General features: G+C 62.6%; 1 protein-coding gene and 1 long non-coding RNA gene across 2 annotated transcripts; one reads left to right on the top strand and one right to left on the bottom strand.

The window, feature by feature from the left end:
- Positions 1–136: 136 nt before the first annotated feature.
- LOC309872409 lies at positions 137–12,644 on the bottom strand. The gene is made up of 3 exons (XR_014315849.1): positions 12,556–12,644; positions 5,455–5,760; positions 137–4,919 (listed from the first exon to the last, which is right to left on the bottom strand). It is a non-coding gene; the product is annotated as an uncharacterized lncRNA (long non-coding RNA).
- On the top strand, positions 12,575–21,381 carry EEF1A2 (eukaryotic translation elongation factor 1 alpha 2). The gene is made up of 8 exons (XM_082746479.1): positions 12,575–12,667; positions 13,967–14,188; positions 15,895–16,074; positions 16,450–16,746; positions 18,233–18,383; positions 19,480–19,736; positions 20,347–20,581; positions 21,180–21,381. The coding sequence occupies exons 2-8, from the start codon at positions 14,045–14,047 to the stop codon at positions 21,305–21,307; spliced, it is 1,392 nt and encodes a 463-aa protein (XP_082602605.1). The 5' UTR covers positions 12,575–12,667; positions 13,967–14,044; the 3' UTR covers positions 21,308–21,381.
- Positions 21,382–21,719: the final 338 nt, after the last annotated feature.

The following is a 21,719-nucleotide window of genomic DNA, read 5'->3' as shown; positions in this document are numbered from 1 at the left end:
TCCAGGAGCACGTCTCGGGGCTGCGCAACCCGCGGGGCCGGCCCCACACAAGCTACCATATCCGCAGCCTCCCCAGCATCTTCAAGGACAGAGAATGGGAAAGGAGGTGACTTCTTTCCAGCGCCAACATAAAACTGCATTTACTAAGCCAGGAGCCTGGGGCATACCAGTCCTGCCCCCCACCTGCAGGGTCAGAAGTCTCCTTCCTGAGGGGCAGCAGCTGCCGGCTTCCCCAGCACCAGGCTCTGTAGGTGACGTCACCATCTGCAGAGAAAGATAAAGCTCCTGACTGCTATTTGGTGAGCGCTTACTACGTGGGGGCCTTCGTGTGGCCAGATGATGTCCTGGGGGCAGCGGCCAGGCAGAGCCTGGTTCACGGGCTACATCGAGGTTAAGATGCTTCATGTAAGTGCGCAGACCAGGTCCGAGCTCAGAGCAGGTGCTCAGCCGAAGGTACGCACGAGCTTCGTTAACACTGCTTTTCACCGCTGCAGATACCGAATTTGTTTCCTAGTCGGCTGGCCCAGCCTGCGGGAACCGAGACCGTATCTGTCGTGTTCCCCATGGCCAAGAAAGAATCTGTCATGCCGTAGACCTTTACTAACTATATCTGATGAAAGAGCGAACCGAATACTAAAGATATTACGGATGTCCCAGCATGAGGAAGTGAGGAGATCAGCAAACATTCTTCCCAAAACGCAACTATAAAGCCGGAAACAGCTACCAGAAACAACCATTTCACTGCTCTGAAGTTCAACCCACGGCACACAGCAAGCTGAAAAGAGTTTATTCATCACAAACACTGAACTTCAGGATAAAATCCAAAATCACTTGGCATAAAAGCACAGGAAAAGCTCAACGCTGCGGAGACGCACAGCAAACACGGTGCTGAACTGCCCAGATGCCGGCCGAGTGGGGGAAGGCTTTCTAGCAGCTCCCGTCACGGGGAGCCTGCGGGCGGTTGTGGGCACTTGTATCAGAGGACGGCGAAGGAACTTTGGCCAAACGCAGCACAGTCACGGGAATGGCTCTGCAAGTGAGAAACGGACGAGCAGGTCCTCGACCCAACACGGAGCTTCGGGGAAGAGCCGACGGCGAGCTCGCCCGGCACTCTGCGCGCGGGGCAAAGACCGCCTCCTTCCTCCAGGACCGGGGACAAGGCGAGCACGTCCCCTCTGGCTGCAGTCATTCCGCACCTGCTGCAAGTCGTAGCCAGTACGATAGGACAAGAAAAAGAAGCAAAAGACATAGGGATTGGCAATGGGGACCGAAGCCGTCGCGGTCCCCGGCAGCACGACGGTCCGTCCGCCGGGAGCCCGTGAGAAAGCTGATGGAGGAGACGTGCTGAGCTGTGGGCCGCTGGTCTCCCCGCACGCTGCGATTCACGACCGGAAACGGACATTTCAAAAAATACCATTTATGATAGGTACCCTCTGCCCACGAAGCACCCAGGCATGAACCTAGCAAGACGCGTGCGTCAAAAGTAAAACGCCGCTGGGAGACCAGACATGAGGACATCCCTTCCCTGAAAATTGACGTCTAGACCGGATTGCGCCAATAGTGACTCCAGCAAGATTTCCGAAGCTCTAGGCGAGCGGATCCCAAAGTTAATCTGAGAAGACAAAGGAGCTATGATAACCAAAACGTTTCTGGAAGATAAGAATTTGGCGAAATCGCAGTACCCAAATCCCCTCGTCGAGGGCAAAAGTCCCATAACAGAGAAGCCACCGTGGGAGAGTGTGCGGATAACATACACATTCCCGGTGTCGCGCCATCGTCCCCCACGGCTGCCCCTTCGTGCCCCGTCCCCGGCCACCGCTAGCCTGCCTTCCGGCTCCATGGACGCAGCACGTGGCCTCCTGTGTCCGGCTTCTTTCCCTTGGCCTGGTGGTGCCGGGGTTCCACCACATCGTGGCCTGGGTCGGCACTTTCTCTTTTTCACAAAGATTTCTGCTGCAGTAAAAGACACGTGACAAAGCTGACCACCTCAGCCGCGTCTCCGCCTGTGGTTTGGTGGCACTCCCCGTGCCCCGAACCTTGCGCCGCCCCCTGCCTCCACGCATTCATCCCGTGGAACCGGAACTCCGTCCCTCTTAACGCTAGCACAGCCCCTGCGCCCCCTGTCCCCTCTGTCCCCTGCCTTGGGCCTCTGTACCTCCTGCGGGTGGACGTGGTAGTGGTCGTGCTGTGGCTGGCGCGCTCCCTGGTCCTGGTCTCCTTCCCTCCTCTGGCTCTGAGCTTGGTCAGTGCTTGTCCTCTGGTTCCTCGCGTCGGAGCCGTGCCGCGCCGGCAGGGGCCCTTCTCGGCGTTCGCATGCGTGTATCACCTCGGCACTGTCGCTGCCGCCTCCTGTGAGCCCCGTGGGTTCTGTTTCCCTTTTCTGTCCTCCTCACGGGCCTTCTGGGACTCCCGCGGTCTCCTCCCGCACAGCATGTTGTCTGATGTCCGCAGGCTCGTGGGTCTCCGCGCTTCCCCGGTTACCGGTTTCGAAGCTCAACCCATTGTGGCCCAAGGAGATCCTTCGTGGAAACGTCTCCTACAAGTCACCGAGACTTAGTTTACGGCCTGACCTCCGGCTGTGGCTGGGGCTGGGGGGCGCGTTCCCGTGCGTCTCTGACCTGCCCCGTTGCGGTGAGCTGTCCTCTGTCCCGCTCTCGTGACGGCGGCGGACTGGTGTCCTGGCCGTGGCTGTGGCGACGTCTTCTGGCCCCACTCCTGTCAGTCTTGCTTCCTGCATTTTGGCGGGCGGAGCTGAGGCGCGCCGCGAGCAGCAACGGCGGGCGTCTTCTCAGGCGCCGGTTGGCCGTCTGCCGGTCTGCTGCGGGTGGGTGTTTCTTCAGACCCTGTGCCCGCGTCTAAAGAGGGTCGTGGGCCTGTTTGTCACTGAGCTGCGACGGCTCCTCATACGTGCTGCGTACGAGCCCCTCACCCACTGTAATTGGTCACTCGTTTCTCCCGTTCTGCAGGCTGTGTTTTCACTTTCTTGTGCTCCTTTGCACAAAACTTAAAAGTCTGATGATGTCCAGTTTACTTACTTTTTCTTTTGTTGCCCATGTATCCGGTGTCACATCTAAGAAGCCACAACCACACCCAAGGTCTTGGAGACGAATATCTGCGTTTGCTTCTCACGGTCTTACGGTTTTATTGGGCCTTGGATCCATCTTGAGTTGGTTTTTGTATTTGGCGTGAGGTAGGGGTCAGAGTCACCCTCGTCAGGCTGTTCCTAGTTCCCGCCCAGTCTCGCCACCGTTGCTGGACACACGGGTCTCCCCGCTCGCCGCCTGCGTTTAGCTACTGGTATGAAACTATGACAGCAAGGTCGGAGTGGTCTTGGTCAAGAGAGGGACCCATGAATCACCATGACGGATCCGTGTCCGGAAACAGCCCTGCCACGCGCACGTGCGGCTGTGTGAGAAGACGCGGACGTGCAGCTCAGCAGAGAAAGCGGGACCTTTCCAGGGAGGGCTGCTGGGAGGAGGACGTGCTTATGCCAGGAAATAAAACGTGACCTAAATCTCAAATCTTATATAAAAATTGGCTAAAAATGGGTACTGTATGTAGATGTGAAATGTAGGTAGGGGCTCCTGGCGGCTCAGTGGGCTGAGCGTCTGCCTTCAGCTCAGGTCAGGATCTCGGGGTCCTGGGATGGAGCCCCGCGTTGGCCTCCCTGCTCCGTGGGGAGCCTGCTTCTCCCTCTGCCTCTGCCTCTGCCTCTACCCCTCCTCCTTGTGCTCTCTCTTTCTCAAATGGATAAATAAAATCTTTAAAACATGGGAAATGTAGAGTTATGCAACTTTAGGGGAAAATATGGGAGGAAATCTTTGTAGTTGGGGCTTAGCCAACGTCAAAAGCATGAGCCATGTAAGAAAACTACGATGCGCTGGATTTCATCGAAATTGAAAACATTTGTTCTGTGGAATGACACTGTTCAGAGAATGAAAGACAAGCACAGACAGGGAGAAGATATTTGCAAATTGAATATACAACAAGGAGTTTTTATCCAGGATACGTAAAGCACTCTCAAAACTCAACACGAGGAAAATACCACCCAATTAAAAATTCGGCTACGAATCTGAATAGACATTTCTCTGAAGAAGATACGTATGTGGCCAATAAACGCATCATTGGTTTTAGGGAAATGCAAATCAGACCCACAGTGATAGGCCACTTCATGCTCACAGGATGGATGCAATCACAGCGGCGGCTGGGGGCTCCGTCGGTGAAGCGTCTGACGCTTGGTTTTGGCTCGGGCCACGATCAGAGCCCTGGGACTGACACCCACGTTGGGCTTCGTGCTCAGCGGGGAGTCTGCTTCTCTCCGTCTGTTCCTCCCATCGAATAAATAAAGAAATCTTAAAAAAAGAAGACAGTGAGCAGTGCTGGTGAGGACGAGGAGAAACGAGAGCCTTCCTGTGTCGCTGGCCGGGAGGCAGGGCAGCGCGGCTGCCGCGGGCAGGGTCTGGCGGCTCCTCGAGGGGCTGGGAAGGCTGGCCCGCAGTCTGACACTGAGAGGTCTACCCCGGGTGACGACGCCGGGCGTCCACAGGGCCAAGGCGGACATGCGCGTTCACAGCAGCCTCCCAACGTCCAGCATCGACGATCGATGAACAAACGGGAGCAACGAACAAAGAAGCGTCATCCGGCCGCTGGTGTAGGCGGGGGAGTGTGGACGCCCGCGGGAGCGGCGAGCCGGGTGTGAGCGCCCACTCAGCGTGCGGCCCCGTCTGTGTGGACGGTCCAGCTCGGGCAAGTCCACAGCCCCAGAGCGGGTGTGGTTTAAGGCGGGGGATGGAGGTGCTTGCCGCACGGTGCAGGGTTTCTTCTGCGGTGATGGAAATGGCCTAAAACCGGTTTATGGTGATGGTCGCACAGCTCCAGGTAGACGAAAAGCCGCTGAATTACACATTGAATGGATACACCTGGAGGCACGTAAATGACATCCTGATGAAACTGTGTGCGTGGGTGTGTGTTTAAGGGATAAAGACCTAACAGAACCTCACGGGTGAGGACGCACCCCTCCGCAGGCGGGGAGATCTTCGATGTCATCAGCCGTCAGAGAAATGTCGGCGAGGTGGCAGGACGCACCCACGGGACAACGGAAAGGGCCGTCCAGCCAGACAGTTCCAAGAGCTGCTGAGGGTACAGAGCCCCCAGGGCTCACACGCCTCGCAGGGAAGGAGGGACAGGACCCCAGTCTGGTGACAGGTTTGGCAGTTTCTGGGAAGGTTAAACATTCACCTGCCCCAGGCCTGCCATGTGTCCCAGAGAAACCCGAACACGTTCATCCACAAACTTGTGAATGAAGGCGGATGGCAGCCTTAGTCCTAACTGCCCAAACTGGAAACAAGCCAAAGGTCATTCGTCCTAACTGCCCAAACTGGAAACAAGCCAAAGGTCATTGAGGGATGAACGATAAGTGAACCGAGGTTCATCCACACACGGAGTATTACTCACGGGAGAGAAGGGGTGAGCGGTGGACACACAACGGCCCAGGGGAATCTTAGATGTTGCTTACACGGCGCCGAGAGCAGGAAGACCCAGAAAGGACGTCGCGGGCGCTTCTGTCCCCGGGAGGGTCTCAGGACAGCCCTCGGGTGGAGACAGATCGGCGGCTGCCGGGTAAGAGGTCTGAGAACAGGCAGACGGCGTGAAGGAAGGTTCCGGGGGGTGGAACACTCCGGGTCCTGGTCGATGTAGCTACAGGAATCCGGACGTGTGCTAACGTTCATATAGCTGTCTACTTCCCAAAGAGTCAGTTTTCTGTATGATAATTTGAAAAGATAAAAATTTAAAAATAATTCATTATTATTATTTTTAAAGATTTTATTTGTTTGTCTGACAGAGAGAGCACAGGTGGGGAGCAGGGGCAGAGGGGGAAGCAGGGGCCCCACTGAGCAGGGAGCCTACTGCAGGGCTCGATCTGGGGACCCAGGATCATGACCTGACTGAAGGCAGATGCCTCACCGACTGAGCCACCCAGGTGCCCCTAAAGAAATAATTTAGAAAGCAGACCCATCATGGTAAAAGTTGAATCATCAGTGAGTGCTAGGCTGAGAGGGATTTCGAAGAGAACTAGGATGTTTACAGAACCCAAGGTACACCCCATTACTTAGCCGATAATTACTGCAGGAAAAGCTAGTGGCCACCACCTTCACTGGGTGACCGGGACCACACGGCAGTTAGTGCGACTGGGGCCAGGCAGCTTTCCTTCCGAGGCACTGGGAGGAACCCAGGTGGCCCTGCTGGTGTTCCCAGCAGAAAAATAAAACTTGAATTTCTTGGTGTACAAACATCAGAAAAGCCAAAAAAAGGCCGTCTTCAAAGCACCTGGTCTGAACTCTTAAAGCACATCAGCGTCCCAAAAGACACACGTGACAGAGGAACCATTTCCAGCAAACGGAGATGGGGGGCCGTGCCGTGTGACACCAGCCTGTAGCCCCGGATTGGGAAGACCGAGCTACAGGCGGCACCAGCTGCAGAGCCGGCACGGTGGGGACCAGGACTCTGGCCTGAATTGTGACCACAAAGTGCCTGGGAAGTACCGACTCGAGGACGGAGGAGCCGAGGCCACGGTCTGGGCGGGCTCTTCACAAGTGCTTCAGATAAAGGACGAGGTCCCGACCCAGAGAGAGAGAGAGTCCACACAGGTGGGTGGACGGAGACAGCCACGGGTGTGGACAAAGGCAACACTTGGGACAGCTACTCTGGCAACTTTTCTCTAAGTTTGAAGTTATTTCCACAAGAACAGTGGACTTGTGTTTCTTCTGCTTCGGCCGCCCAGCCTCCAGGAGGCTGCTCCAGGCGGAGGGCCCAGGCCTCGGGCCCGCCGGGGTGGCTCGGGCTGGGGCTGGGGCTGGGGAGGCCGCCCAGACAGTGGATCTGCCGTCTCCGCTCTAGGGTCTATTGCTGCGTAACAAATTACCACAGATTCGGTGACTTTAAAAAACATGCATTTGTTACACGTGCCCGGCTCTGGAGCTGGGCTCACCGGGGGCTTCTGCTCAGGGTTCAGAAGGGCGAGGTCAGGCTGTCAGTCTCCCCCTGAGGCTTCGGGTCCTCTTCTAAGATCCCAGGGCTGTAGGACTCGGGTGCCTGCTTTACGTGATGGACAGCTGGAGGGTGCCCAGCTCTCAGGGGCTGCCCAGCGTCTCCTGACGTCGGCCCCGCCCTGGCGTTCCCACATCCTGGGAGCTCCGTCTTCTAGGCTGGTAGGAGATTGCCTCCCTCCGGTCTGTCTGCCAAGACATCGTCTTCAATAACGGACGCCAACCCAGGGAGTTGTGGCTCACTCCGTCGCAGTCTGCTGGCGAGAGGCGGCCACAGCTTCCTTCTGCACTCGCGGGGACGGGGCGATTCCAGGGCATGGGTCCCGGGGGACAGCACTGTGATGTCTACCATGGGCTCAGAACCTAGACACCAGAAGACAAGCCGTGCTGGGCAGCATTGGTGTTTGGACCCAGCCAGGGTGGAGAGACCTCCTGGCTCTGTCATGGAACGCATGACTCTTGATTTCAGGGTCTTGAGTTCAAGCCCCACACTGGGTGTAGAGATTACCTAAATAGATAAAAACTTACACAGAGCGAGAAAAGACGACAGCCTACAGTAATGTCTAGTGTAGGATCATCTAAGAGAAGTTAAAGCTGAGCCCCATGGAGAGCTGGGGACCAAGACCAAGGTTTGAATCTTATCAACCTCGCGGGCTTGTGAGACCTGCAGTGTTCTACGGACCAACGCTGAGAAGCATGAAAACAGGCCCCCCCAGGTCCAGTGACTGAAGAGCAGATAAAACAAGAACAACCATCCTCAGAGGAAGACAAGAGAACCCAAAGTCTTCAGACTTCACCCAAAAATTACTGGTTGTTCAAGAAATAGGAAAATTTCCTCATAGTCAAAGAAAAAAAAAGCCAGCTATCAATTAATTTTCTCTCAGCTATAAATTTACCCTTCGCTGCCCGCCCTACAAAATGGATCTGCTCCCCGTGGAGCAGAAACGCTCCAAGTCTGTCATCACGGAGCAGGTACTGAGCCTCGAGGCCGTAAGCCAACGACTGCCGTGACACAGCCCATGGCTCAGAGCTCTGCCCTGGGGTACGCGTGCACAGGCGCACCCACACGGCTCTAGTTCGAACCTGGCTGGAAGTGCAACAGAGCAGAGGCAAGCATCCGCTGTGTGACATCCCCATGAATGTCACACACCCAGTGGCCTGTGAGCGAAGCCAGGCGGAAGGGTTGAAACTGCACAGGTCACGGCCAGGAAGTTTGCAAGAGACAATGTGGTCTGTGGCCTAGGAAGTCGGGACAGCGGTCACCTTCGAGGGCATGGGGGGTGGGGGGGTCCTTTCCTGGGGAAGGAGGCGGCCCCCGTGGGGAGACCGCCGCCACAGGCAGCCTCCCGGGCCCTCACCCCTAGGACAGCCATGAGGTCCCTGCTCAGGAGGAAGGTTACTCCCGATTTCCCTGCGGAAGGACGCTCCATCCACGCTGCAGAAACCTAGGCTCCAGGGTTGCCAAGGAGCTGCCTGCTTCCCGGGGTAGCCCCACGGGGACGCTCCTCCTTGCACGGAGCTCTGGGGCCTCTCCCTTTGCCACCTGAGGGGTGGGCAGTGGGCCTGCAGACCCTCCACAGTCCTCCGTCTGTCTCCCTGTCCCAACATAGGGGCTGCCTCTTCTTGCCCGGAGAGGCTGACCCCTTCCCTGGGCTCTCCAGTGCACCCCCCCGCCACCGCCCAGCCGGCAGTGGCCTAATGGGGGGGGGTGGCCACTCCCTCCCCTGCTGCTGGCCTGGAGCCCGGACTCTCCGGGAGCTCAGAGGGCAAAGCCCACCAGACCCCTTCCCTGGAAGCAGGTGGGCGCCGGGCAGGGGTGGAGCTCTGGTGTCGGCAGGACACTGCCGTGGCAACGGCTCTAGCCACGACAAAGCGGCAGGTACCCGGCCACGGCCACAGACGGGTCCTGTGGCCCAAGTGCTGGCCGTGGTGAGGGCGGGGCTGGGCTGACCTTTTCCTTTCTGAGGGGCTCTGTCCCCCTCCCTGGGCTTCCCTGGCAGACAGGTGGGCCTCATACCCTCCCAGACACGCTGGTTTCCTGGGGTGGCCTGGTGGGGGCCTGGGTCCTCTCAGAAGTCACCAGAGCTCCAGGCTACCTGACCCAGGAACCAAGCAAGGGGCTGGCCATTTTGAGGAGCCCTTGCCTAGCCTTGGGTTCTAGCAGCTTGCCGCAGCCCCCTCTCCAGCCCCAGCCCTGCCCCCAGGCCAAACTGCCCCAGCTCAGCCTGCCCCCCATGCCCCCTGCGGTGTGTGTCCAGTTGGGGGGGGGCAGCTTCTCTGATTCCGAGCCATGAGCTCACTTTTCTGAGGGAAGCTCCACAGCCAAGAGTGCCTCCTCGCCATGGAGACCACTTAATTTGAGGCCTCACCAGCAGCTCAGTTCCCTGGTTGCTGAGCCTGGGGAGCCGGGGGCGGGAGGAACTTGTCCCCAAGGCTGATCAGGTCGTGTCGTCCCCGTGCGCTGGGAGATGAGAAGAGACTGATCCGCACAGGAGGGTGAGCACAGAAACCCTGGGGTCATAGGGAAGCCTGGGACCCCAGGCCATGAGCTGGGGTCATTCAGAGACACCCCCCCGAGGATGGAGGGTGCTCTCAGGCCTGACCCCTGCCCCCCCCCCGCCCCAAAGCCCCTCCCTGCGTGACCACTGGCCTTGGCCCCTGCAGGAAGGCCCCAGCACAGGTGGTCAGTTATGCATTCGCAGGTTATTATTAACCCGGGAGTGACGTCACCGGCAGCCAATGGGAGCAGGGTTTATTTCCAGGCTGACAGCTTGATAACGGTTAATTTTAGCTGGATCTTCTTTCCCCAGGCTCATGAAACCTCAGCCAGCCAAAGAGGGGGCTGCCTGTGTCTCCCCAAACAGCTCGTGGCTGAGGGCACCTGGGGGCGTCCGGAGGGCACTGAGGGGCAGGCCACGTGCCCCTTCCTTCTGCCCGAGGGCACTGAGGGGCAGGCCACGTGCCCCTTCCTTCTGCCCTATCCTCAGAAGGTGCTCTGTGAGGCTGATGGGCCCGTCTTTGCTCACCACCCCCCCACCCATGCCCTTGGTTGCCGTGGGGGCCATTGTCACGGCGGCTCGGGTTTGGGAGAAGCAGGGCAAGGGGAGCGGGAGGGGGCACAGTGGGACCCGGCTGGCTTCTGTCCAGAAGGAACGCTGGCCTGGCTCGGCCTTCCGAGCTGACTGCAGGCTCGGCCCTCCTTGGCTGTGACCTTGGCCCCCGCGGTTGGCCCGTCTGTGCCCAGTGGACTCGCGGTCCCTGGGTCTTGGCGGCCTGGCAGCCCCGCCCAGCACTGGGGGAGCTCACAAGGCTCCCGCTGGCTTTTGCAGCCACTACTCGGCACTATTCAAGGATCCGTGCTCGCCGGCTCCAGGCAGCAGGTAGTAGCTGTTGGTCTCCAGGACCACGTACTGGGTAGGGCTCTTTCAGCTGGCGTGTGGTCATTCAGGGTTATACCATATTCACTCTCACTGTCCAAGTGAGCTCGAGGGCGTCCCGGGGGCTGAGAGGCCAGGGTCCCAGGGCCCTGCAAGCCGCCCGGCTGTGGGTCAATGGGGCACATCCTGGGGACACAGAGGCACTTTGGAGAAACCACCTGAGACCTCTGCCTGGGGTCGGCATGTTGGACCTCCGGGGAGGATGCTGCATTCCAGCAGAGGTGGCCACTGCCCAGGGCAGCATGGCCTCCTGGCACAGGCGAGCCCGGGATGACTTGGTTCCCATGGGGCCGACAGTAGCCCGTGAGCTGGGAGTTGAGCTCAGACCTTGTCGGGGGCTGGCCTGCAGGCAGCCTGGGGGCCCAGGGGGTGGTGGCCCCACTGGGGAAGTTGGGTGGGTGTCCCCAGGGACCTGGGCCCCCTGCAGTGGTTTGGCCCATCCCAGCTTCAGCCACCCCAATTTAGTGTCTCCTAAACTCCTGCTAACCTTCAGGCAGGAGGGACACATCAAACCTAGAGGGCAGCTGTGCGGAGGGGGTGGAGGGGTGGGGGGGTGGGTCTCCAAGCTTGCCAGGAGTTTATTTTTAATCCTGGCTCAGCTTTGATGGTATCAGCAGCACTTAGAAGTGTTGGGAGTCATCTGTGAGCCCCTCCCTGCCTGAAAGGGTTAGGAGTGCCTGTCTGCAGATGTAGACCTTGGTCCTGGGTGGCAGACCCCACCCCACGACAACTCAGTGGGAGAGCCTGTTACCTCCCCAAGAGATCTCCCAATGGGCTGGGGAGGACTGCTTGGAGCCCAGCCACTGCCCTGGGTCTCTAGGTCTCCTGACCTGCTGCGGGTCACATCTCTGAGGGCTCTCTCGGCCAGTGCCCCGGTGGAAGGTGCTGGACACCCGGCCTCTGCTGTCACCCACTCACCTTGCTTGACCTTCTCCCAGACATTGTAGTGACAAGGACAAATCAGGCAGGAGTGGTCTCCCATTGACGGGAGGTGTGGCCATGGGGACAGAGGCTTGTGGTCCAAGAGGCCTATACACTGGGTTTCCACACAACACAGGGCTGCCTACTCCTCTCCATAAAATCCATGATGGCCTTTACCCTGGTCTGCCCAGGACCCTCCGAGACGCCCCTGCCCCCACTTTCTACAGAACCAGCCCACGGGTGGCTTGGCAGTGTGATCACACGGGGGCCAGCAGTGAGGGGAGCCCCTGCCCACTCATGCCCATTAGGGCAACTTGGGAAGCCATCAGTGGGCTCTAGGAACAGACTTAGAACGTGCCCTGCGTGGAGAGAGGCCTAGGGTGGACGAGAGCCCTTTGCAGGAGCCTCAGAGGGAGAGCGGTCGAGGAACACATGCTCAGGAGCCCCGGGCTACTTGGCCAAGCTGAGGGGACCTTGGAGACACGGTTTTCAGGCCATACTATGGGACGTGGTGGGGGGCACGCCAGGGTGAGCCCATGTGGCAGACACACGGGGACAGGGGCCTGATGGTGAGCCAATGTCAGGGTCCCAAAGGAGGAAGGACCTGCAGGACCTGGGCCACGCTGGGGGGCGGATCCGAGGTTCATTTGCTCCGCAGACACCAGCCACATGTAGACCTGGCGCTTGGGAAAAGCGGGCCGGGACTGTGGCCCAGACCCTGGCCTCAGCCCCTGCCCCTCCGGCTGAGGCCTGACCTGCAGTTTCCTGTCCCTGGGGCCGGCTGGTCCCCAGAGACCTCCTTTTAGGTTTGGAGCCTTTCCACCTCCTCCGTGCAGGAGGGCCTGAGCCCCGCCACTCACTCGGCTTCTGCTTCCTCGTCCTCCGTCTCTGGCTGCCTCTCTCCATCTCTGCCGCTCCCTCCTCGCCGGCTCCCTCCCGCTCCCCGCTCCCCGCTCCCCGCGCCCGGCCGCGGGGCTCCCTGCCTGCCGCCCTCCGGTGCGCCTGGCGTCCGCGCCTTGGCCGCTCGCTCCCTCGCCGCACCTTCCCTCGCGTCCCTGTGGCGCCCACGCGCGCCCGCGGGGCTCGTGTCCCCGCGTCCCTCGCAGCCCTCCCCGCCGCGCCCCTCCCCCGCCGGTACCGCATTGCCGTACCGCAGGGCGCAGTGCACTGCGCGCGCTCCGTCGATAGGTGGACCCCCTCCCGGAGAGATAAAACCGCCCGCGCCGGCGCCGCCGGTCCCTCTGGCTGAGACCTCGGCTCTGGGTAAGGACGCTCGGCCTCCGGGTCTCCGCCTCCGCCCCCGGCCTTCGGCAGCGGGTCCGCTCTCCGGGGGCCGGGCCGGGGCGGAGGGGGGCCCCGCAGAGGGGCGAGGCTCGCGCCGGGCGAGGCTGTGCGGCTCGCTCCGGGCTTCGGCGGGCCCCAGGGCTCCGCTCGGTCCCCGGGCGACGGCGGTGGGGTGGGGGCCCCGCGGTGGCGCTTGTTTATGCGCTGGTGCCGGCTGGGGACAGGTCTTCTGGGCGTCGGCGATCGCCCCGCAGCTGTGACCTTGGGACCGGTGGCGTGAGGGGTGCTGAGGGGTTGCCGCAGGGTCCTCAGTGTCCTCAGTGCCGGGGCTGTTGGGGCTGCGGGGCAGAGGGCGAGACAGGGAAGACCCGGGGGGCATCCGCCACCCCACCCTGTGGCCCGGGAGGCGTCCACTTGGCGTCCGCACCCTAGGGTGCGCCACTGCTGCCTACTTTCCGTCCCCCAGCGCCCTGCCCCCTCCTGGGCTGCCTAGGTTTCTCCACTGACCTCCAGGATGGGGCAGGGGTTGTGGCCCTGGGCCCTCACGGAGGGAAAGGCGGAGGGGTCCCCTGCCCCCACCAGGCTGCAGGCATCTGTCTGGCACTTCCTGGGCTGGGCTGCTGGGGCCAGATTGCTCCCCACTCTGAAGAGCAGGGACCCCACCTCCCTGCCCTCCAGTCGGCCCCCTGCCCGGATCTGGGAGAGCCCCAGCTATTCTAGGCCCCTGATCTGGGCACCACCGCCCTGTGGGCGCTCTGGCCCAGCCCGTCTCCCCTGGTGCCAGCCTGCCTGGCAGGGACGAAGGGAAGATGGCGCCCTCCCTGCTTGAGGAGGGGAGTGGGGAGCCCTGACCATTTCTCCACCCCAGCAGCAGCAGGGCCTGTGGGGGTGGGGTACAGCGGGGCCCAGGACTCCCGGTGGGGGAGCAAGCACCAGGGACAGGACTGCAGCGCAGGGCAGAGTGACTCATCACCCGGCTCCTGACTGGCCATGGGGTTTGCCCAGCTCTTGGGAGGGCGGTTAGCCTCCTTCATGGGGGTGCTCTGTGGGCATGACACCCAGATATTTAGGGCAGATTGGACCGCTGGGGCTTGCCATCTGACCCAAATGGGCCAGGCACAGGCTGGAGGGGGGGTCTTCCTGCCCCACCAAGTGTGGGAACGTGGCCCCGTGGGAGGGTCGGCAGGCAGGGGCGTGCTGGCAACCTGTGCTGGCCGGTGTGTTTGCTGGCTTCCCTCTGAGGCTCTCCATCACTTGCCCCCTCACCCCAATCCCCAGAATCCGCGCTCAGCAGCCCCCCCACCCTGAGCCACAGCGCTCCAGGCCGTCCCAGCCCTTCCCCGCACCCCGGGCAGAATGGGCAAGGAGAAGACCCACATCAACATCGTGGTCATTGGCCACGTGGACTCCGGCAAGTCCACCACGACAGGCCACCTCATCTACAAGTGTGGAGGCATCGACAAGAGGACCATTGAGAAGTTTGAGAAGGAGGCGGCGGAGGTGAGCCTGCCCCCCCCTCGCCCCCGTCCACAGAGAGGACAGGGTCCACACGGTGGCTGGGCTGGAGCTTCCCTGACTCTGGGGCACAGGGCTCAGCTGATCTCCTCCAGGGCAGGAAGGCAAGAGCCCTAAAGGCACCCGCGTGGGGCACAGGGACCCAAGAGAGCCCAGCTGGAGTGGCTGTGGGGGGCGGCGGCCTCTCTCTGGAGACCTGCTTGGTGTGGGCAGAGGTACAGCCTGGGGACCTGCCCCTCAGTGCGGGGGAGGGGACCCGGCGGCAGCATTTCTGCTCCACAGGGGTCCACACCAGGCTCTGGAACTCTCTGCCACATTGGGCTTGGGAAGCCTGCACCCAGGGTGGGGTTCCTGGGTCCCCAGGGCTGAGTTCTGGGGCTGGAGGTGATGCTGCCCTCACTTGTCCTGGGGCCGGGCCAGGCCTCAGGGTGGCTATTAATAGCTGACTGATGGGCACTTAGCCCATCAGCTCCATTTTCTCGTGCTGGGCTGGGGAGGGCTGCCCGTCCGGGGTGGCACTCTTTTGGGGGGGGGGGGTCCTGGTTGCCTGGGGAGGAGAGGCAGGGCCCCGTTGGCTGACCTCTTTTCTCTTAAGTGGCCGGGACCTATGGGTGAGAAGCAGCCACAGAGTGGGGGGGGTCTGCTCTTGATAACCTCTGTGCCCGCCCTGGGCTTGGGAGAAGCTCCCGTCTCGGAGGCTGTGAGGGTTCTTTCCTGGATGATGGGGGGTCGGGGCCGGGGCCCAGGAGGAGTCAGTTGCTGGCCTGGGCTGACCCTGCTCGAGTGTGTGCGTGTGTGCGCGTGCGTGTGTGCGCGTGCGTGTGTTGGGGGGATTTGTTGCGCTGGGCTGTCTCCTTCCGCGCCTCAGCCCAAAAGCTGCGTCACTCCCTGCTTCCCTGCGGGACTGGAGCTGGGGGAGGCTGTGGGTGTTTGCAGGATGTCTGGTTCAGGTCTAGCTGGGTCCCCTCTGGGGCCCGTCTGGGTGGCTCTCTGGGCTGGGCAGCCTCCCCGGAGGGCAGAGCACTGTCCACGCACAGCCCTGAAGGGAGAGCTGCCTGTTGGACAGTGGCCTCGGCAGCTGCTCTGAGCACAGCTCCGGCCCAGGGCACGGGGGTCTCGCTGGGTGGGGCACCGACATTTGCAGGGGGAGCACAGAAGGCGAGGAGGAGCCTCAGCGCCACTTGGGAGCGTCTGTAGAAAGAGCTGGAAAGCCAGGCTCTCCCGTGAAACACATCCCTTCTTTTTTTCCCTTAAAAAAAATTAGAGGGTTATTTTTTTGGCTTGACACCTTGACGGTGATGTTGTCCACCTCTGGCTGACGCAGGGATCTGATCTGCGGACGCTGGGGTGGTCAGCTTCCGATAGAGGGGCACCCGCGGCCGGGGGAGCCGTTGAGATCGCTGGTGGCTTCCCTCCAAGCCTGATTCCCAGGCCCTTGCGCCACCTACTGGCGGACGTTCGAATGGCCACCATCCAGGTGGCAGGAGGCCGGACCTGGGCACACAGGGTGGCGGGGCTCGGGCAGGGCAGGGTGTCCCGGTGTCCCTCAGAGGTCCTCGCCTCTGGCTCCCTCATCCCAGAGATGGGCTCAGAGCCCCAGGGACCCAGGGGGGCGCCTCTGCTGTGACGCGTTCCCATGGCCAGCCGGCTGAGTCCTGGGTTCCTCTCTGTGCCGCGCCCCACCCCCGCAGATGGGGAAGGGCTCCTTCAAGTACGCCTGGGTGCTGGACAAGCTGAAGGCCGAGCGGGAGCGCGGCATCACCATCGACATCTCCCTCTGGAAGTTCGAGACCACCAAGTACTACATCACCATCATTGACGCCCCCGGCCACCGCGACTTCATCAAGAACATGATCACTGGCACGTCCCAGGTGGGCGGGACACCCGTTTGGGGGACACCTGGGGGCCCGGGGCCCTTGAGGGGCAGCTGGGTCTCCTCGGCTTCCTGCCCAGGGCGTGATGCCTCAGATGTTTGCTGTCCCCCGCCCCGCCGGTACACAGTCCCCCAGACAACTGATTAGGGGCCCCAACATCTCAGCCAGGAGGGGTGTCCGTAAGGACCACCGGCCACTGCCAGGGCCGCCTTGGCAGACAGACAGTCAGACAGACGCAGACAATCAGACATCGCCAGGCCATTCACACAGAGGAGCCCCTGCTGCCGCCCCTCCTGTCGGGGACCCCGAGGCCCATCCCCGGGCAGCTGCCTGGAGGGGCCTGGGGCTCACAGGGCCCGACCTGCCGGACAGGCGGACTGCGCGGTGCTGATCGTGGCGGCCGGCGTGGGCGAGTTCGAGGCGGGCATCTCCAAGAACGGGCAGACCCGCGAGCACGCGCTGCTGGCCTACACGCTGGGCGTGAAGCAGCTGATCGTGGGGGTCAACAAGATGGACTCGACGGAGCCCGCCTACAGCGAGAAGCGCTACGACGAGATCGTCAAGGAGGTCAGCGCCTACATCAAGAAGATTGGCTACAACCCGGCCACGGTGCCCTTCGTGCCCATCTCTGGCTGGCACGGTGACAACATGTTGGAGCCCTCGCCCAACGTGAGTGCCCACGGACAGCGGCGGGGCCGCCGGGACCCTCCCTGGGCGCCCAGGGTCCTGGGGTATGCGTGGGTCGGGCTCAGTCAGGGCAAAGCCCAGGGTGAGAGGACCCGTGCGCAGGCTGCCCTCAGCCTCCCCCGGCCTGCTCCGTTCCCCTCACCTGCAGGAGCAGGGGCCCTGCCCGGTGGCTCAGCCTGGCGACGAGCCCGTTTGCGTGAACTGGGGCCCTCGACTCAGCCCCCCAGGAGGCCCCCAGAGGCTTTTCTCTGGCCGGGGCCCTCTGTCAGGTGGAGAGTGCAGGAGCCGCGGCCGCTGGGGGCCAGGCCTGAGGGCCCTGTCTCTGGACAGTTACTGTTCATCTCCCCCAGGAGCCTCCCCAGGGGCTCCGAGCAGGTTCGGCCTTGGGAAGGGCCGAGAGACCCTCCCCCAGCTGGATAAACTGTAGCTCAGGCAGCCTGTGTCTCAGGGACCCTGACTCAGCAGGAGATGGTGAGCCGGAGCCTGAAGCGGAGTTTTCAGAACCTGAGACCAGGCACCTAGACACAGTGAAACAGGAGCACACCCTGGCCTAGGAGGGTGGCCATGTGCTCTGGCCGGTGCCATGGCCACCACAATGAGGGAGGCAGGCATGGAGGGGAGACTGTCCTGGAGCCCCGCGGTCAGGGCGCAAGGCTGGGGACCGTGGCCCCATCTTGCCGGGCTGCATGTTTGCATGTGGTAGGTCCCACAGAAGCTGGCGCACGCACGCGCACACACACACACACACACACACACAAAGATGGCATGCACTTGTGGGTGAACTGACCGCACCCTCCACCCGGGGAGCCCGACAGAACACCGGCCCCTGGACATCCCGTTCCCGACCCAAGTGCAGGGCGCTCTTGCTTGATCTGTGCTGTCTAGGGGACACTGTCCCTGGAGTGGACTGGGCAGTGCCGCCGGCCCCCTCCCCTCCTCTCTGCCTGTGGCCAGCGGGCTGGGGGGCCCCTGTGCCAGGAGGGCATTGGGTGTGCGGTCAGGAGAAGCCATAGGCAGGGAGGGTTCAGCCGTGCCTGGAGACAGTTGGCGCAGTGGTTAGGGAGGAAGGCTGCACTCTCTACCTGGAGCCTGCCCACTGGCCCAGCTCCGGCCCTTCTCGCTCTGGTGCCAGCCCTGCCCAGGGATCTGAGGGTGCAGGAAAGGGGGCTGAGCTGGGCTGGGCCCTGCTTCTTTTCCCAAACCTCCTTTCCCAAGGCTTCTGTGATGTTGGGAGTGTGAACTGGTGGGGAGGGTACAGGCCACCTGGGCCACGCCTTGATGGACATGATCTGGTTTCTGGTACAGAGCTGGCCGGCAGGGTCTGTGTGCCCCTGCTCCTCAGACCCCCTCGGGTCAGATGCCTCCTTCAGGGTTCCGGGAAGGTCCTGGGGAGGCCGTGGGGCTAGGATGTAGGGCAGGGTGGGTGTAGGTGGTCTCCACCTCCAGTGGATACTTTCTTCCTGTCCAGATGCCGTGGTTCAAGGGCTGGAAAGTGGAGCGTAAGGAGGGGAATGCCAGTGGCGTGTCCCTGCTGGAGGCCCTGGACACGATCCTGCCCCCGACACGCCCCACAGATAAGCCCCTGCGCCTGCCGCTGCAGGACGTGTACAAGATTGGCGGTGAGTGGGGGTGTAGGTTCCCCTGGCTGTGGGCGCCTGGCCCAGCCGACCCCGGCGGGCTCTGCCCCTCGCACCCACTCTGAGACCAGGGCCCTCGACAAGGGGCTTTTGAGGCCAAGTTGTCTGCCCCTCCCCCAATGCCATAGACTTTCTGGGGGACCATCCGTCCGTCTGTCCATCGCCGTCCATCCCTCCATGCAGACAACTGTTTCCCCCACACATCCGTCTGTCCATTCATCCATCCCTTCATCTACATGTCCGCCCGTCCATCCACACAGTCATCCATCCGACTGTTTGCCTCACACAGCCATCCGTCCATCCGTCCACCCAGCCACCCACTCACCCACATGCCCATCTCTGTCCACACCCCCGTCCGCCCGCCCGTCCATCCGCCCACCTACCCACCCCTACCCATTCATCCATCTGTCCAGGGTCATCTTCCCCTCAGCTAAGCACTCAGCCCTATGCCAGGAGGTGGTGGCACATGGGTAACTCTCATGTCCCCTTCCCCCCATGACATCCCAGTCTCGTGGGAGACAAGATTTGCTCTAGACCCGAGATGACAGGGAGACCGCGAACCAGCACGAGGCACAATCGGCTACGTGCAGGGGTGTCGCACTCCCCCAGCACCGAGACCAGCCACCAGCCCCAGGCTCTGTCATCCCGCAGCTGGGGTTGGGGGTGGAGCTGGAGCTTCTCCTCTCTCGCGGAGGGGGCCGGACGCCCACCGAGCAGCTACACGGCCTGAGCAGATCCATGAGAAGTGCGGGGGCACCTGTGCCCCTTTGGGGTGGCCCCTGACATCAGCGGGCCCAGGTGGCTGGTCCTCCACAGCCCTGCTCTCGTCACACCCGGAGGGCCCTCCCACAGTGCCCCCCCCCCCGGGACAGCTGCCACCTGGGGGCAGGGACAGGCCTCCAGGTCCGGACGGGCTCCCCTCTGCGCGTGTTACCCTCACCTTCTCCTGCGTAGGCGTTCCTGGGGGTTCTCTTGTGTTCGGTCCCTTTCCTGCCGGGGTCAGGGTAGCCTCTGCCGCTCTCTGAACCTCCGTGCCGGCCTTGTCCCACCTGCCCCTCACGGCCTCCTCTCCGCGCAGGCATCGGCACCGTGCCCGTGGGCCGGGTGGAGACAGGCGTCCTCCGGCCCGGCATGGTGGTGACCTTCGCCCCCGTGAACATCACCACGGAGGTGAAGTCTGTGGAGATGCACCACGAGGCCCTGAGCGAGGCTCTGCCCGGGGACAACGTCGGCTTCAACGTGAAGAACGTGTCAGTCAAGGACATCCGTCGAGGCAACGTGTGTGGGGACAGCAAGTCCGACCCTCCCCAGGAGGCTGCCCAGTTCACCTCCCAGGTGGGCTGCCAGTCCCTCAAGGACAGGAACAGGGAGGTCCTTGGCATTAGCAGAGTGCTCGGCAGGGATCAAGAGAACCGGACCCTCGCCTGGCCAATGAGGCTGTCCAGGGCTTGGGTCAGGGCTGGGGGCCTCACGGGGACAGCACACGCTGGGGCGGGCCCGGCCTCGTTGCTCGGAGCCTCCCTGAGGTCCCATGTGGGTCCTGAAAATGTTTCTGTTGCCGGACTTCTCCGTAGTATGTTATCCTCTACAATCTCCCTGTGCCCTCTCTGATCGCCGCCCCACACGACAGGCTCCCGCGAGGTGGACCGGAAGGGGCAGGACTTGTGCTGCGGCTCCTCATCCCGCCTCAGCTCTGGCCCGGGCACACGGCATAAGCCCTGCCCACTGCCCCTTCCCACAGGGCACCGGTCGGTGGCTTATCTCTTGAGGTTCGCCAAGTGCTTCCTGAGGACCCTGGGGTCCGTGCCAGGGGTGTGGGTCCCCCGTGGCCTGACCTTCCCTCACGGCCGGCCCCCAGCCCCAAGCGATTCCAGCCTCCCTCGGGGCTGACGTCCCCTTTCCCACTCGGGGCGTGTCTGACAGCCCTGCGCACGTCTTTGCCCAGGTCATCATCCTGAACCACCCGGGGCAGATCAGCGCTGGCTACTCACCGGTCATTGACTGCCACACAGCCCACATCGCCTGCAAGTTTGCAGAGCTGAAGGAGAAGATTGACCGGCGCTCAGGCAAGAAGCTGGAGGACAACCCCAAAGCCCTGAAGTCGGGAGACGCAGCCATCGTGGAGATGGTCCCTGGGAAGCCCATGTGTGTGGAGAGCTTCTCGCAATATCCACCTCTTGGTGAGCTGGGCCGGGGGCGGAGGGAGGCGCAGCCTAGATGGGGCTGGTCCGGGCTGCAGGCAGAGGGCCGCATGGGGCGGCATGGGGCGGCGGGTGGGGGGTGTCCTGCACTTTGCTGTGGCCTCCAGCCTCCATCTCAGGGAGCGTTGGTGGCCCTGCCGGGCAGCTCTGGGAGGAAGACCCCAGGCCCACAGCCAGTCTGGCGGCAGAATGAGGACTGCTTGCTGGACGTCCCCTGGCCACAAGTATCCCTAGGATGCCCCGCAGGCCCGTGTCCCAGAGCCCCCTTGTGCGGGTTGCTGGCCCGCGTCGTCCCGGCCGAAAGGGTCCACTCCCGGCCAGGCGTGTCCCGGAAGCCCCCCAAGGCCTGGGGCCGGTCCTGGGGTCGTGCCTGCCGCCTAAGGAGACCAGAGCTGATAGACATTCTCGCTCTAGTGTCTCCCACTCCGCGGGCTGTGCACCGCACCGCCCGCCCCCGGAAACGGCCCGGGGAGGGAGGATGCTGTGAGCTCGAGTGCGCCTGCGCGTGGCATCCCGGCCCGGGGCGGGGGGGGGGGGGGTCGGGGCCCCGCTCGCCCCTCACGCCCCCTCCCCGCAGGCCGCTTCGCGGTGCGCGACATGCGGCAGACGGTGGCCGTGGGCGTCATCAAGAACGTGGAGAAGAAGAGCGGCGGCGCCGGCAAGGTCACCAAGTCGGCGCAGAAGGCGCAGAAGGCGGGCAAGTGAAGCGCGGGCGTCCGCGGCGCGACCCTCCCGGGCGGCGCCGCGCCCCGCCCCCGGCCCCGCCCCCGGCCCCGCCCCCCGCCCGGCGCCCCGCCCCCCCGCCAGGCGCACGTCTGCACCTCCGCTTGTAAGAGGCTCTCGGTCAGCGACTGGATGCTCGCCATCAAGGTCCAGTGGAAGTTCTTTAAGAGGAAAAGCGCCCCTGCCGCCCCCGCTTCCGCGCCCAGCCTTCGCCGCGCTCAGTGCCCGTTTTACCAATAAACTGAGCGACCCCAGACCCGTGTGCGCCTGCTTCTGGGTGGGGTGCGGAGGGGTGGGGGCCGTCCGCCCGGCGCTCTCCCCAAGCCCCTTCCCGCCCCGGTGTCCCACCTGCGGCCGCCACCAATGCCGGTGGCCTGGCCGGTGTCCTGCCGCG

Source organism: Mustela nivalis, assembly GCF_964662115.1.
Source record: "Mustela nivalis genome assembly, chromosome: 8".
NCBI lineage: Eukaryota > Metazoa > Chordata > Mammalia > Carnivora > Mustelidae > Mustela > Mustela nivalis.
This window is presented reverse-complemented; position numbering and strand designations above follow the sequence as displayed.